Genomic DNA, 17992 nt, shown 5'->3' with positions numbered 1-17992 from the left:
GAAATCACCTTTCGGGCCACGCAGAGCTGCGTCTTTCAGCGGCGGCATCCGCCATGATGGCAGTGAGGTTGATCGTCGCTCTGACGAGGTCATCGTGGCTGTAAATCTGAGGCTGAGACGTGACAATTTGAAATGTCAAAACTGCAGGGGCTTGTATTTTACGAGGGAGTGAGAACTCCTCTTCTCTGGCGTAAACCTCGGCCCTGTTGTGCCTTTCCCCATTCCCCTCTACGGGCCACATGTCTATTGTACCGCTCATCTCGCACAGTCCTGATGAATACCACTTTAATGTGCAAGCTCCGTGAAATGCGCGCGCAAGCAGACTCTCTTTTCGTGTGAGGTTTTTATATATGTTTGAAGTTTTATGATTTCCACAAGACAAGAAGGCTTTGATTTGATCAGGATGTGCTGGACGTTATCCGTATGTTTGTCTCTGTGTAGATACGTTAGTCATAATGAGGCTTCATGAGAAGCTCTATTTGGGCACTGACAACTTACAGTGAGGCTGTCTCATCTTGATTTAATACACCAAGTACGTCCGTACTTCCTGCCCGATCGGTACTGCACATGTGCAAACTAGCACTACACACCTGTGGTTAAACAATCTCGTGCACCCTTCCCTGATAACACTACATTGTGAATATGTTGAAATCGGCCGGAGGAGATTTATAGTTAACGTGAGCTGTCAGCAGCCGGTGGGCAACATGGTTTTGCTTGGCTTAATAACAGCTAACGAAAGGTTGCATTGAGTTACACTATGATGCGTTCAAGCTCCATTCAGTAAAATAGAGGTAAAATATAACGTTATTGCGATCTGTTCATGGGTTTCAGAGTCAGTCTCATCTTTAATTTGGGTTTTCAGTGGTGAAGCAAAAAGAGATGCGAGGAAGCATCTCAATGAGATGTGGAACGCTCTCCTGGCTGCCCTTCCCTACAATACCCATTGTTTTCCACCTCAGAGGCGGCGTTGAGGAAAATCCCAATATGCAAGAGTTTAGTCAGCCATGACCAACAACAGAGCTCCATCTGCTCCATCCGCGCGGCAAGAGGAAATTAATTGAATGAGAATTTTGCTAATCGATTTATTGTGTAAGCCATCAAACAAATAAACCAAACTCTTACTGCTCCACTCACACGTGAGGATTGTCAGCTTTTCTTGTCTTGTTATTCTTTTTTTTTTTACATATAAAGGGCCAGTGTGTAGCATTTAGGGTATCTATTGGCTATTAATTACTATTTCTTTTGTTACTGTTTAATCACCTGCAACTGAGAATTTGTGTTTTTTCATTTGCTAATGCTTCAAACAAAATGCACCGTAACTTGCACCGTAACCACAAAATGTAATCCACGTCAGCAAAATGTAACCCACGTTAGCGTAAAACCAGAAGTCAACGTTTAATTTCATTCGTCACGTAACTTCCATAGTTATTTTGACCCAGACCACGATCTTTTCCAAGTCGTTTCATGTGAAGTATGTTTTTATTTAAAAAAGACATGTAGAGAGCATAAATGAACACGTGTGGATAACCGTGAGAAGCACTGTGTTAAATTACATTTCGTTAGCTTAGAATAAGGAGCCCTTCATATCAACATAGGGAGCAGGTCCTCTTCCAAGGAGTCTGGCGCGTTGCACCGCCATGTTTCTACGGGAGCCCAGAACAGACAAACCGAACACTGGCTCAAGAGAGGGCCTTTTCTTATTTTCACGTTAGCTGAAGGTCCCCGTAGTTCTTCGACAAGTTGGGGAGTGAGGGGTATGAAGTTGGTTGCACTAAATCCTACACACCGGCCCTTTTAAGGGAATTAGTGAAAAGCTAAATAGGTTATGAATCATTGGAAATACTACCTGCATCCTGAAAGTAGGATTATCAGATGACAGCCCCACCATTTTACAAACACAATCTCTTCCTTTTTAAATAATGTATTCAGATTCTTCCGTTGCATGTTTGTGGGGATAAAGTGACCGATCCTTGTGATGGCATATTCTGCCTCTTGCTGTCCATGGTCCGTAGCTCCTGTCATCTTGTCCTCAGTGTAACCTTGTGGCGTTGATGCTAAGCTACCGCTGGCAGATTGTGCCACAGATGTTGAGCAGAGGACACTTTGAGGAGAGAGCACGGCGTCATGAAACAGAAACACACTGTTTGTTAAAGTGTCAGTTCATTCGGTGGTTCTTGTGGATGGACTTTAGATGTATGAATGTATGCTATAAAAAAACACATGGTCCGGGATAATGCTTGATTAGATTCAGCTTCTCTCATTCTAAGTCCCTCTGATTCAGCAGAATGCTGTGGAGATGATAGTGGGCTTTTTAATGTTTGGCAGCTGCTGCTTGTTTCATGGGGTTTGCAGCGTTGGCAACATTGAAGTAGTGCTGAATAAAACGTTGGGGAAGGCATCACGAGGGCTACGACACCAGCCGATAGAAGAAGTTCGAAAATCAAAAGCTGGAGATTGTCAGCGTGCGCTGTGATGTTTTGCCATATTTATTATTTAGAATTATGCATGAACGTGGCAGATTGTTCAGGATCTCCAAAAATGGTTTTGAGTTTCATGCTGCCAGAAGACACTGATTAGTAAACAACATTGTGTTTTTTTTAATAACAAGCACAGCTCAGAAAATCTATTTTTAGTACAAAGGGATCATTATAATATATCTCCCTATCTGTTGGATTTTTTTATCTGATTTCACCGTCACTTCATTGATCACATTATGTTTCCTGTGGCTGCTTCACAATAAACGCCCTCTCATGTTTCCCCAGTCAAATGCTTTTAATGTGAAGCAGCGGCCCTCTGCGTTAGCATTAGCTCTCATACGGCCGTAGAGAGGGAACAGTGAGGTAAATGAGATGCAACTACAATCTAACGCTGTATAACATGCTTATTGGGACAGTCTGACTCGTGGTTATGGAAGACTCCGCCACTACCAATAACAACTACTACATAGAGAGGTCCAGAACCTACTGAGTGTGAATACATTGAATGGGTGTTGCAGAAGAATGCCAAACAAACATAGTATCTAACACTAACATGAAACATTTTTAAGGTGGTAAAATTACATAATAGCCACCACAGCTGGCAGAGCGTTCAGAGCAGCTGGAGGGTGGAGATGTTGTCGATACGGCCGAAGCCTCACTCGAGGTAAACGTGGCCCCGATGCAAAATATATAAATGTCTTATCTGGAGAGTACAGTCGTAGCCTGCGGTGGTTCCACAGTTCCCTCAACATCACGTTCCCGTTTTTATTTTAACACACAAACTCCACGGCCCCGTTAGCTGTTATGGAATATTCAGATATTGTGCTGCCAATTGTTGCTATTGCATGTTTTGTCCTCCGTCACACGTGTAATTTCTTGGTAGTTAACTGATTCAGTGCAGCTAACTCTGTGCTGCGCTCACTCTTTTGTCTGCTGACATTTAGATTTGTGTGAAAAGAACAAAACAAAAGCCAAAGCATATCAAATGCGTCACTTCTGGGCGTGAAAAACCTTTTTACATCCGACTCATCCGCAGCAGTGTTTTGCAATCTATGAGGTATTGAAAAAAAAGGACATGTAATGAGATTTGCAGATTAATTCATTTGTTTTCTTTTTAACTGGTAAAATAAGATGAATATAGGGTGGCTTGTAAAGCGAGAGCATCCTTCCTGGTTTTGTTTTAATCACACAATTGAAGACAAAAAATTACCATTTGACAACGGAGCGAACCCCGAATAAACACAGCCATAATACAAACGCTGAGCATGCTGATGCTATAACATTAGGACCTGACATCCTGATGCTTTTTTTCTTTTAAAGCCATCCGCAATATCAGTACAGGATAATTACATGTTACCGTGACCGACTTTCACTGTTATTACGGAGCGCCGCTGCCGGTTTGCACCTGCTGAGATCTGTGCAGCTTTATCAGCGTGCTGTAATGAAGCTGTTAGCAGATAACACGCTAGCTGCTTATTATTCCCAGCCTCTCAGATCACAAAGAGCATCGGGATGAGGGAGAGGGAGGAGAGAGAGAAAGAGAGAGATGCAATGCCTCAAACACTTTCTCTTTCTAGACCTTGCGTCTTCATGCAGTTGAGATCACAAACCGCCATCTGTCCCATGTGTAGAGCAGGACACTTTTTTTGTGTGTGTGCTTGTTTGAGTGGCTCGGTTTGTGAGGAAAACCTCCCCGATCACAGAGCCGTTAATTAGTCCAACGGACAGGATCCTTCCCTCGTGCGCCTCAGTCCTCCCGCCAAGTGTGCAGCCCACCACGTTGCGCGCCATATGGCGTGGCCTCGCGCCACCTTCTCCCACGAGGCCCCGGGCATCGAGCTTCAAATGGGCCGTGAGCGGGGGGACGCTGCTGCTGCAGAGCTCCATTGCCCATCAATGTTCTCGTGTGAAACAATCTCTCGTGGCTGTGGATCAATCCGGGTAATTTGTACACGCTCCCCCCCCACTGTGTCCTCGCCTCACACCGTCGCACAGCACCGCAGTATTTTGCATGCGTGCGATAGAGCCACAGATAGCCGTGGCGCGCCTTCTGTCTCCGCATCCTGGCATGGAGAATGTGGACCGGCCCTGTAGCCAAAAGTATTTTTCAAGTGTTCTTCTCGGATGATGGAAAAGCTTAGGCCAGAAGGGTGTGTGCGTGCATGGGGTAACGTAGGCAAAGCAAACAAAACACTGACTCATCATGTGCTCTTCTTTGTGCAGGAGACGGGGGCCGCACCTGCTGGACACCAGCGCACAGGCGCACAGTGGCTCCGCCTCCTCGGCGCTTCAGGCAGCCACTTTAGCCGGCAGCGTGCCGCTTCGTCTAGCTGGGCAGCAGCAGGATGCGTTCAGATGGCAGAGAGCGCTGCCACCGGGAGGGCCATTTGTGCCAAAAAAGCAAGCGTCCAGCAAACTCCCTTATTTTAATTGTTCCAATGGGAGCACGCTGTAGAGCTGATGACGTTTTTATTTTTTATTTTGTATTATTGTTTCTTATGAAAAGTCTGCTGCCATTGACACTTCTAGAAACGCTGAATGTTTCCCAAGGATGAAAATAGCAGCTTTTATCTCTCCCTTTAACGCAACAAAGGTGGGGTGATTTACTTCCTGCGCTCACAGTAATACCATGAAAGGAATTTTACTTTTCTCTGAACAATTATTCTCTCTGTAGTACGATGTGGTTTTGACAAATCCCAAGAAATTCAGCACTGATGCCAAATTCAATGGGATTTAAAAAAGATACAAAAAAATGCTCCAGGCTTGCTCATGGGAATCCCAACAATACTTCCTGTGTATTGCAAGCTGATCCCCCGTGAAAATAAATACAGTAAAAGAGTGTGATTAGAACTCAAGGCGACCTGTGAGGAGATAAGTCCGGCTCCCTGACACACACCATTTACCCCCCGATGATTTATGGCGTTCGCCATAACGTCTAAGGGCGAGAGGAAAGTATAAAAAGCCACCTCCGAAGTGACTGTTGTGTGCAGAAATGGCAGCTCAGTGTTATATCCTTCCTATGGTGGATATTCCAAGGCTTGTGGTCGTGTTGTTCTCTCCGGATTTGTTCCCACGGAGGACAGATCTCTCTCTCTCTCTCTCTCTCTTACACAAGTTGCAAGGGCACGCAGTTGAGCATGACCGTTGCCGTATTGCCACGCACACTCAGGTGTCACTTTCTCGTCATGGCGAAGAAATCATCCCAAGCAATTTTGTGAGTTTGTGAGTTGAGTCGGAAAACAGCGGGAACACAGGTTGACCTTGAATGTGTCATAAATGCATGAAGGATTTGTGTTTGTTTCCCCTCCACCTTCGCCTCCTGCCACATTGTACTGAAAACACACACCTTGTTGCTGGAAAGTGGCCAGAATGAGGCTCACGTTTAAAGGGGAGTACTGTTTAAGATGTGTGTGTGTGTGTGTGTGTGTGTGTGTGTGTGTGTGTGTGTGTGTGTGTGTGTGTGTGTGTGTGTGTGTGTGTGTGTGTGTGTGTGTGTGTGTACGTAGATCAGTTTTCCACTATAAAAAGGAAACTAATCTGAGCATTGCACCAACTGGGCAAACACTGTAAAGGGAAACAAAGCAGGTATTGTGTCAGCGCTTACAATGGGGTCATGAGGCAAGACTTGCGACTTCCGGTTGGAAGGGACGGGTTTCACACACAGACGTAGGGATTCATCTCCCTGTTGTCTCGCCATGGACTGGAGGGATGCCTACATGCTGATATGCAGGGACCGTAATGAATGACTATGTTGTGTGGAATCTGATCACAGAAGTTAAAACTGATCGGTGGATTACAACGATTCGTAACTCCTAACAATATCAAAGAAAAAAAGATTGCTCATAGTTCTAAACCTAACGCTGCCTATCAACATTTGAATATGAACAAAAGATCAAAAGACAATGTGTAAAACCGGAAAGGGGCTCCTCGTAGTGACGGACCCACAGAGAGGTATTGACTCAGCAACGGCACTTTTTGGGGGGCTTTTTTTAGTGTCTGAGCTTCAGCTTGACTGTTTTGGTTCACTCTTTCGGCTCTCATCAGCTGGTCTCAGATAATATATGGCGCTCTGGATAGAATCACAACTCTTAAGTGAATGCCAATGTCGGGTGGACGCATGAATACGAACAGCGGCCATCTTGTCAACAAACACTCCTGCAGCCACTGCCTGCTCTGGAGTTCACTGCGAGGCATCTGATTTATTCCTGCATGTAAATTAAAATATGACGACGAGAAAAAAAGAAAAAACATTAAATAAATCCAAAATGCATACATGAGAATGAAAAAGAAAAAGAAATTAATATAGACCTAACGCTTGTGAAATCAAAGGGAAAGTGCGAGTGTGTTGCGTGGGTGGATGTGTGTGTGTGTGTTTGTGTTTTTCTTCAAAGCGAAAGGGAAAATGAGGGGGAGACTTAACTGCGTGCGTCGAACTGAGGCAAAACTTCAAGCGTCTTGGGTCACCAGATGAGTCCCAGTTTTTGAAAAACTTGGGAGGGATGTGGATTCATCAACGGTGTGATTCGAAACCGCAACGCAGTCGGCTCGTCTCGTCTAACGGAGAACAAACAGCTATTTTGTCTGGGAATCCGTTCAGGGGTGTCTTGTATTATGGGTTTGAACTTGTGAACTGAGTAGCAAGTACACAAAAAAGGCTGCTTTGGAAGGGATGGATAACACCTTTGTTTTCTCTTCTGCCTACTGTCAGTCAATATGTACAATATTAATACCGCTTCTTAATTCTTATCTTTCTTTCGCGATCAAATTACCTTCAATAAACAATCAAATAAATAAAAAACGCTCGCGAGTGCCGCTTCATCCAGTCGCTAAAATGACTGAGCATGGCATAATTGAGACTGCACTGACCAGTTTTTTTGTTTTTTTTGTTTGTTGTCGTCAGCACATCACCAGCGGTAATTATGGTTCCAAACTACAGGAAATAATTCTCCCACCCCCCACGGATTACAGTGTGCGGAGAATCTGGTTTCGGAAGTGCAACCAGTGTGACAGTCTCTCATTAACTGGAGGCGCGGCGGAATTACACGCTGGCCTTTGCAAGTGTGACAGTGTTTTTTTTTTTTTTTAAAGACCGGGAGCTGATAAAACAAGCACATGCGTCTGAAAGCTTTAAAGGACGCAACGTGTTGCAAGCATGCGGATGAAAGTGGATTGAACTGTGTTTTTTCATTATTTCATTAGGGAAATAATTGCTTCCGTTTTGGTGAGGAGAATTGGAGCCCCTGCCGTGAAATAGTAATTATTCAGACATAAAATGGGCGGTGTGAAAAAACTAAAAAAAATGTCTCGGAAGACTTGGAGGAGACTTTGGCGTTGGCGGCCTCACGAGAGACAACAGTGAACCGCTCTCTGGTATCAGCATTCAAAGGACATTGCTCCTTTTTAAAGTAGCACGTAGATCCGCCTGTCACTTTTATGGTTCTCAGATTTTGGCACAGTGCGCCATATGCGCCTGAGGGTCACGATGACTCCTGCGCAACCGCAAGTATGCTCCCACAACCCGTGTCCCAGTTTCTTCCCTGCTGTGAGCTCCCGTTAGCGTGTATCCCAAGCGGCCGCGTTTCCCTCTAGCTACGCTAAGTTTTGATCATTCATCGTCAGCTGTGAGAGGGGAGGACGACAGAAGGGAGGGGGGGAGGATCCCTGTGGTGCGTGGTGTCTGGCAGCTTCAGGGACGTATCCGTCAGCGGTGGGAGGCCGCACCCCCCCACCCTCTGCATGAGAAACGTCAACTCCCATTAGACGCGCTTGTGACAGAGTGATGTTTCCTTGGCAAATTGATGACTTTTTTCTTTTTTACTGCTGGCTCTCGGGGTGATTCTGCACGTTGATGTCCCTCCGAGAGCGGGCGCCTTTTAATTTAGCCTGCGTTCCAAACGTTGTGCCGCTCTGCATTCCCATCGTCTGCCCGAGAGCAAGGTGAGCACGTGTCGTTACAACAGCTGCATAGAGGAAACGTGCTTTTTTTCCACCCTCCCTCTCTCTCGCTCTGTCTCGGGTGATTCCAGACGCACTGCAAGAATGCGAGGCTCGAGGAGTCGTGCAGTTGTTGTGGCGGCGCAGTACTCCGGCCCCCGCTCGGGCCTCATCTGTCATCAAGCCATTGGCTGAGGACAACGTTGTCTCAGGAAACGTCAGGAAACGTCAACTAGGAAAAGAAAGTCCCCCCGGGGCGATGCGTGTGTGGCTTGCACCAGTGTTGCATTACAGCTGTCAAGTGTGTACGAGGGGGTCGGACGTGTGATGTCAAGGGTCCTCGAGTCCCCCGCCGCACACCTTTCCTCTAACCCACCCATCCTTATGAACTGTCAATGACACACTGCGGTGCGCCACAGTGTGTCATTGACAGTTCAGACAGTCACTCATGTTGTCAACCAGAGTTGGTGACAACATGACGAGGTGTTCGGAATTTCACCGCTCAGTGAGGTAGTGACTAGAGTCGAGAGGTAGACCCATTGGTACAGGAGGGAGGAGGGGATTGTCAACTAATGAATCGATCACGGATGGCGTCATTCTCTTGGATGGATACAAAAATGAGCCTTCAAATATATTTTGGAGGCTCGCTAATGTGTCAGGAAACAACAGGAACAAAACCGCCATTTAGCTGAATAGCGGGACAGGACTCTGTTGGCCTATAATCCAAGACATCTCTTTTATCTACACTATATGCTGTGTATGTCATCAATAGCCGTGTTTCTATTCAATTGTGAAGTGAGTTTTTTTAATGTCTCAAAAACAAAAGAATGAAAGAAATTAGGCACGAATAGACGACTATGCATGGCTGTAATCTGCCAGTAAACAGAGTAGAAGAAGAAGTAGAGGTCGTGAACGGGAAACTAAACTGGCATGGCTATCAAACCATCTATGAGAGAGAAATGTTCCTTCATCTCTGCTACTAATCATGTTTCATGCTGTCCAGGGACAAAGACACCATGAAGGTATATCCAGGAAGACGCATGAAAATGCATCTTGTTGGATAAAAGACAAAAAAAAAAAACTCAAGTGGCCACTTCACTGTGGAACAGTAACACTGCGAATTCCCTCTACTTGTCGTTGCCTCACTCTGAATGCATTCCTCTTTTCACCTTGAGTCCTTTAACAACCACTTGAGTCCTGAGGGCTTCTGCTGCACCTCACGCTGCTCGACACGAGCGTGACCTTAAATGTGAAGGTCTTGACCCGTGACTCTCCTTCAAAAGGGAAACGTGTACCATTTCGGTCATGAATGGCCGCTGTGGCTGCAGACCCGCGTGTTCATTCTGCGGCAGTTAGAAGGCGTATGCAAATAGCTCCTAAGCTAAGCGAGGGGGATGCACCATATCAAGCCATTGTGTCTTCCAATTTTGCCGGTGCAGCGGCTCTCTGTGACTACCTGGCTGCATTGTGCACTCCTTGCATGCTAATGGCTGAATGTGATTACGGCCGTGGATTCGCTCAATGGAATTAGGGTTGTGTACCGGCCCAAGAGTGCTGACTGTGCCTGTCAGGGCTCAGATGTCAGATGAAAAGCGGGCTGTTAGACGGTAGAGGATAGAGGCGGTGGCGGAAGCCTGCATCTGTGCTTCCAACTCCCCATCCGTCCCTTGCTGCAGTTTTCCACCGCAATCTGTAGGGGCGTCCAACGGCACACACGTAACATTTGACCTCTGCATTTAACCCAGCCTGAGCATAAAGGAGCAGAGGGCTTTGCAGCAGCCCTCTGCCCGGGGGGGAAACTCCTGGTTCGGTTTCTCACATGGGGAACATTTCGACATGCGGGGATCGAACCGCCCACCCCTTTCCAGAGCACTCTACCCACTGAGCTGCAGCTACCTTTTCCCATCCGCCCTCGACCCCTTCTGTCTTTTGGCATCTCATCTTCCCTCCTCGTTCAGTCCGTCTCTCTGTTTTCTCTGTCGCTCCTCTAAAGAGAGACGGTGTGAAGAAGAAAAAAAAGAGGGTACTCTATGCTGTTACCATGGCAACTGCATCTCGGAGCCGAGCCAGTGCCCTTCCACAGACATGTGCACTCCCTCCCTCTACCTCGCTCGTTCTCCCTCCGCCTGCCTTGCTTTAGATTAAAGCTCTGATGAGAAACAGAGACGCGGGAGAAACAAGGAGAGGCTGCACTTGTAGGCGAAGGGTGGCGTGTCATAACCCTGTGATGAATCCTTATTACTGATGGCAGATATCAAAGAGCGGCATTGTCAGTGAGCTGCACACAGTGGTGCAACAAGAGGAAACACGTGGGCGTGTTCTTGTACTGCGAGGAGCCGTTTCTTCCCCACTCGGCCGGGTCGACGGCTGGTAATTGTGGGTAATGGACCCGCGCCGGAAATTAATGCATTCGCGCTGCTCCGCGGCCTCGCTCTGTGGCATCAATCCGTATTAATTTGGCAATTAATCTGATTTCACGAGATGTCTCAATATGGGATGCTTTTTGCCACGGACCGACTTTGGTTTATGTGATTTGTACTTTCAATTTTTGTGTTTTTTTTTCCAACCACTTCAAAGCAACAGTTAACTATCTATCGACGTGGCACGGTTGGGGAAACAGGAAAAATGGCCACAGTGGGGAACAGGAAATGGTTCAACGGGCAGTTTTTCAGATCATTGGTCGCCGTGAACACGGCACAGCTGAGACCGGTATAACCACACAGACAAGCTGCAGATGAATGCATCGTGTCATGTAACCCAGATGATGTTAAGTGAAGGGGCTGTTGGTGCGCACCTGTACGGCCCGCAGGGGAAGACGCTCGTCATTTTCAGCTTGACTGATTCGGACTGGGAGGCGAAGACAATAACGGAAAAATACATGACGGCTCTGTGAGTCTGTCGGCTTCCTCTGCCATCAGAGCACGACACCCGACCGATCTGGGAGTTTATTTGGCAGTCATGAACAGGATTCAGCCAGCGAGGGGGGGCATTGATTTAGCAACTCATAGCCCGGTGCCCAGCTGGAACAGACAGTGAGGGGAAAGCGAGGGCCCCAGAGCGGACATAGCACTCCACACTTCAGCTTTCGTCCACCAAGGAGAGAACTGGGGCGGTTGTGGTAGCACAGCAGAGGAGGAGGAATGAGGTGGGAGGGTGTCATTAAGCAATCAGCCACAAGAGGCCTCGAGTACAGGAGTGTTTGACTCTGGACAGGCGAGCTTTAATCCACCTGCATGGGCTCTCGAGTATCACATCACGTTTTTTACTACCGATACCAGTTGTCGACGAGCCATATCAGCCAATGCAGCCAATTCTTTACTTTGTTCTGCTATAGCAGCTGGTATGTACAACCTTTTTCATTATCCCCTAGAAAAATATCCTTCTTTTACCTTATTGTCATCTATCGATTTGAATTTATGTTTAAAGTTACTGCGAGGAACTTTCAACTGGTTATGAAGCAGCCTCAATTCAATACTGATAAACAACGGTAAGCGAGGCCAACACGCCACATAGTCTGTCTAACCTTGCTTATGTCGTCTCCCAGCAGCTGTTGCTCGGCGGGCAGGGCGGAGGTGTCCATTTATGAGCTTCTCGGCTTCTTGATGTGTCCGCGGGCGAGACACCGATTCTCAAACTGCTTAAACTGCTCAAACTTACCTAAACCTGAACAAACCTGCATCTCTAAAACTACTTGACAGGGGAACAGACTTTGACATAACACCTGCTTCTTTTCATGCCTTCTCCAGCTTCAGTTTCTCCCTCGATCGTCTTCAGCCAGCGTGTAACAATGGGTGACTAATTGGCTCTTTGATACTGTGATGCGATCACAGCTGTGTGTGTGTGTGTGTGTGTTTGTGTGTGTGTGTGTGGACTACTTTACAGCGGGTTCAAACACGGCCCAGCCATAATCATAATCAAGCACCGGAACTATCCGTTTTATAACCCTCCTTGAACCACGTGCAATCTGTCGAGACCTTCCCTCCCTCCCTGGTTGGGAGTCGGAGGGGCGTCATCTCTTCTCCGAACCGGTGAGAACCGGTTGTGTTAGCCGTCAGCCACGATTTAACCCACCTCCAGATGCATTGCCTTGATGTGATTTGCTCCTCGAGGGGCAGAGAGACCTCCAGGGTATTGTCTGAGGGGACTCTATAACACACAGGCATTATTCTATAATGCGGATCCCACTGAGGATATGTTCACACATTATGCGCCTTGTCTTCCTTTTTATAAAAGGTCACGGAAGAATATGTTCCAGGGTCAAAAGCAGAATCCTCCACCAGTGGATACATTTTAAATAATTCAGCCTAGGTCACAAAAATATCGATTTAAAGGTCATGTTATGGGGGCTGATGGGCAGCTCCTTTTTCTTTCTCACTTGAATAAGTGGCCAAAAATGGACTCTACCAACTCCAGAATGGAGTTTAAATGCTCATACTATCTTTATCATTCGTTCACAGTCAATGCCAGTTTTTTTTTTTGTGTCTTCCGAATCACAGAGGCTTCGCTTTTAATTCCCCACTTAGACGTTCAGCAATCATTCAGGGAGAAATCCATTGTAGAGGGAAGCAGAGAAGCCGGTCTCTCCTTAATAGATGACAATGACATGCACGCAATGTGATTTTATTTATTTATTTTTGCGTAATGCACATTAAAGTACCCAGCCCACGTAAGCTTAGAAGACATTAAGTAGACAGTGAGAAGTGGGGAAACAAGGCGTGTGAGGGAGTGATATAAATTATGTCTCTATTGGGAACAAAATACTCAAAAAGGGTTTTTGTTTCCTTACCATGCTAGGTATGGATCTGCAGAAATTTAGAGCGATGCATCGAAGGGTACAGTGCTTAAATCATCGCATAAAATGCAGCGGTAATATAAAATCCATAAAAGGGCTCCATGAAGTTATCGCTTTTGACAGCAAACAAGATATAGTGTTGATTAGTGGACTTAAGCGGTGCTGGTAGATGGATTTCGTTACTTTTGGACAGAGACGAGCTGTTACCCGGTTTGAAAGTAAATTAAAAAGATTTCTCTAAACTAGTAATTAATTTCCTCAAACATCATTAATACCTTTCTAGTGAGCCTTTGTTTTGACATGCAGTACACGCATCTCTAAACAGACAAAACTGGCTGCGCTTTTTTTTCTTCTCCAGTCCACCCACACCTTATAACCTGCAACCAATTCCAACTGATCTCCATAAAGTGTAGAAACGAGAAAGCAAAGCAGAAGTAGTCGATGAGGGAAGCTGTGGGGAAGTTGCTGCACAGAAGGGAAACATAAATGAATAACACACCTGCTCTACACTGTGATACTTTACTGTGTGTCTTTGTGTTGCGTTGTTTGGTGTTATGCCTGAATTAGACCAATTAAAGACAACGCGATGGCGTGAGCCAACATATTACTAGGGATGTAAATCACTATTGTCATTACAATATAATGAGTTATTGATTCACTAGATAATGATAGAGTATCTAAAAAAAAGTCTACCATGATATGATTTATATTAGGTTCAATAATTCAGGGGCCTGCAATGCATATGATACAATATTATATGCCCGTTTAACACAATCTGTTACATTTATATCAACTCGAAAAAAGCGACTAAAATATGATTTGACTGTTTTTATTTAACCGGGCTCTTCCAGACATTTGAATGGAGAACCAGATATTCCTTTGAATGAAGAAGGTCTGGTTTCTGGACGGCAATGGTGAAATGGGAATTTCAAAATAAAGGCCAATGTTTGAGAGGATGATATGTTTGGATGTTTACACTTTGCATCGGTGATGCTGGATCGTTGATCTTTGAAGTGATACATTGATCCAGATAGATGGACCGTTACGCTACCTTACATAATAACTGATATGCATTGAGGCAATTACATAGTCCATTGCACTATGGAGCTATAAAGACTGGAGCCTGACAAGCATTTCATACCCACTCATGGATGATTGTACTCTTATCGTTTTTTGTGGTTGAACACCTTTGCGACTGAAGGAATTTACGGTTGATAGCCAAGAGTACCGACAGTAGTGCCCATGGCCTAATTCACAAATTCATTTTTTTGGTAATCGTCTTCCCAGTGCTGGAACTTGTCTCGCTTAAATAGATGATCATTATCTGGCTCAGTGAGGGATTTTATAATTAAAGTAAATGTCCTTGCCGGCAAGGTGAATTATGTCTGTGGAAATTGTGTTGTATCAAGAAGCTGTAGCTTTCAGAATTTGTAATGAAGGTGTGATCCTGGCACCAGTAGCGTTATTATTTTAGGGGGTGAAGGCAGTTTGTGTTCAGCATTTCTCACCGTCTCCGGCTGCAGCTCCCACTGTCATCTCTGCTCTTTTGATGCCGAAAGAGAGCATGCATTAACGCTTCTGACATGGCATTCTGACGGGGGGCTTGAAGACACTTCTTGATAAATATTTTGTTTGTCTTTCGTCTCCTCTCAGGTTGGTGTTACTTTGCTGACGAGACAGAGGCAGGCCCCGAGTCCGGAGGTGTAGAGCGCAAGGTAGAAGTCCTCCCAGACAGCAGCGGGCAGCAGCAAACATGCAGGAATCGGCCTCGGACAGCAAGATGGCCAAACAGGTCAGCATCTAACTATACATCTCTGTGTGTCTGTCTGTCTGTCTGTCTGTGGGTAAATCACTTAACCATGTTAAGTCCAACTTAAGAAATATTTACCATTCAACACATTTTGTAGACAGGAAGTAGCTGTAGCACCACAAGCTGTCGTGTCAATAACGTAATGTAACGACCGGTTCAATTAATTGGGAACACTTTGTGAACAGAAGTCTGACATGTTATATTCATGTACACATGGACAAAGAAGTGTGTTTGAGAGTTAGCTAATAGTATTCATGCAGTTTAATATGCTAACCTAACTGATGCTATTAGCATTGTAAAGATAACAATGTGATGTAAATTAATTTGTTTCTGTTCAATGTAATTTGAACTCTTTCCAGGTTACATTATTACTAAACAGCATTTTGTCAACTTTCAGGTCAGATACGTTGACCTTATTCCATATTTCTCTCTTACTCTTCATTCTAAATGCGACAAGCTAACAGTAGTTTAGTCAGCAAGCAGCAGTCACACCCGGGTGTTAATAATTTGTAATAATAATGTCTATGGGAGAACTGTGTTTGTGTGTGTATGAAGCAGCCATTTTTAATTTAATTTAGGTTTGAACTGCTGATGCAACCGGCTCCAACGCTTGTGGTTAATTGAGCTGCGGTTGGATATCATTACATGGCAGAAAAGACGATTCATTTGTTTATGTTGCCTCATTAGTAGTACTCTATTTCTTCATATTGCAACACTTTGTCTGGCTTGAGCCTCCAAGAGTCTGTTAAGTCTGTGATATGCAAGGAATGCATCTCTGTAATTCAGTGGTTAGTTGCATAACTGGGAGTCAACGAGTTTCCATTCGATGTACATTAGACTATATGCTTCTCAGTATGTGGAATTAGCAGATCACAGTCCCTAAAATATTACAGCCACAATGCTGACTCGACACCATTAAGTTTCTCTCAGGCCGTCTTAACCCTAATGCACTGTCCTGATACTGATAAAGTTCTTCAACATTTTTGAATTGTTTCAGATATCCACTCAGGTATGTTTAACTGTGTCATTTTGTTTAATACATATGTTAAGGAACAGAATTTCAAGCATCTGGATGAACCCAGGGAAACGGACGACTTGTCGGAGAAGACGTCCCCAAACAAGAACCTCAAGTCTCCCCAGAAGGGCTCCAAACGACTTAAAACCGCCCCCTTCAAAATGACCCTGCTGGACACCTCCGAGTTCGAAGGCGAAATTGAGGTACGCACAGCGGCGGGGAAAAACAACCCAATTTGTGGCGATGTGTTTATAAAGAATTAGCCTTAACATGCTTCGAACAAACACTAGAAAAGCAGCGTTCTTTTTTCTTCTTCTTCTTTTCCTTCCCCTTTCGTAGTAATGTCCTCTGTTGGCAGTTGTGTGCGTTGTGTGTTGCTGGAGTGAGCAGATGAAACGGGCACAGAGAATGAAAAGAGAGCTGGTGCCATGCTGGGAGCTCACCGGGGGGGCGAAGCCAAAGCAATGTCACACATTTCTGTAATGCACACAGTTGCACACAAAAAATAGTGAGTGGAGCATGAAAGTCTTCATTCTCCAGCATCTGTTTTCATTGCTCCTGCGGTGTGAAAAAGGACATTTCCCGCTTGCTTGGACAGGAAACTGAAGGCATGCATATGAAAAAAAGAAAAGGAGAAAAGAGATAGATGTAAGTGCATTGCCTTAGATAAATGCACGGGAGATTATGGAGCTTTAATGACTAGCAAGCGGCATAACACTTCTTGCAGGAGGGGCCTGTCTTTAAATATAAAATATCTTTTGTGGGATCGTGAAGAAAATTCATATCCAGATACTTGACTATGGAGATCAGCATTGTTATATCTTGTTAGGGCTCGGCTTTCCACTCCGCTCTCTGAGACTTTAATCTAGACACCCATAATGTGTCCGCCTCGCTCCGCTGCCTCTGCAACCGAGATGACAGAGTTAAATCGGGGGGGGGGGGGGGGGGGGCACAATTGGCGGCAGCCAGCCCTCTGTCACAGCCCGATAACCTGCATCCGCATCTTTCCAGCGCTGCCTGCTGGGGGCTGGAGATGTGCTGCGCATGTTTCGGAAATTACGTCGCCAAGAGTTTCAGGTGGGCTCACCCTGGGCCCTGGGCACATAATGTGCGTTTAAGAAGGAGGAAAAGAGCGCGTCAAAGGAGAGCCCTTTTTCTCTTTAGTGTCAGCCGCCTTTCACTCTTCACTCAGTTCAATTCACTTCAGTTAGTAAGTGAGGAACACAGATCTCAGCTGCTGGAAAAGGTTTTCTTTGTCTCGTGGCAGGTTGTGTCGGGGAAAATCCAGTTGCTTCTTGAAGCGTGAGGCATCCCGTTGCTTGCCGGGAACATTGAGCCCTCTGTCCCGATCCCATTCGTTCACGAGTCAGGTGCTTGAGCATCGGTGTGCCTGTGCTGGCGATGAAGACGACGACAATTTTTCGTACTTTCCTCACACTTAGGGTCACTCTGCTATTACTGTCTAATGTGAAATGAAGACCGCAATCGGCCTTCAAAAGGAATATCCTTTGTATCGAAACCAAAATGGCTACAAAATGAACGATAACCACGTCAATAAAATTGTAGCGATAGCCCGCAAAAAGGAATTTGCTGTTGAATGAATATAATTTGCAAATTAACACATTTTTGGACTGTAGCCGATGCCAACATATAAAATAAAACATCAAAATGGTCTATCTGTCCATCTCTGCTGTGTTTCAGCACCCGGGAGAGCGGCGCGATGACACACTCACACACAAATCAAACGCAAAACAAGCGCTATTATAACTAATGATGAAGCTCTGAAGCATCCAAGTCAGCCTTACTTCAACAGAAATGAAAATACAGGCCGTTGCATTTCAAATAGGTCTGTACTCTACTCTGGCACTCCTTTCAGGAGGAAGAAAGTCTCTGTTAGTGGCCCGTGACCATTTTCTCCCACCATCTGCCACGTTCATGGTTAATGTTTGGTTACTTTTCGACAA

At 45.4% G+C, this 17992-nt stretch overlaps 1 protein-coding gene across 1 annotated transcript in view; it reads left to right on the top strand.

Moving 5' to 3' along the window:
* Positions 1–4268: 4268 nt before the first annotated feature.
* LOC306737080 (uncharacterized protein) overlaps positions 4269–17992 on the top strand; it is a gene marked incomplete at both ends in the record, with an annotated part of 41242 nt that continues 27518 nt past the window's right edge. The window contains 3 exons of the mRNA XM_079218783.1: positions 4269–4329; positions 14857–14918; positions 16064–16231. Of these exons, the coding sequence (XP_079074909.1) occupies positions 4269–4329; positions 14857–14918; positions 16064–16231 (291 nt within the window). The remainder of the gene's footprint in view (positions 4330–14856; positions 14919–16063; positions 16232–17992) is intronic.

The sequence above is a fragment of the Taurulus bubalis genome (assembly GCF_910589615.1).
Source record: "Taurulus bubalis genome assembly, chromosome: 5".
Taxonomy (NCBI): domain Eukaryota; kingdom Metazoa; phylum Chordata; class Actinopteri; order Perciformes; family Cottidae; genus Taurulus; species Taurulus bubalis.
The sequence above is the reverse complement of the archived record's forward strand: the minus strand, read 5'-3'. Positions and strand labels throughout refer to the sequence as shown.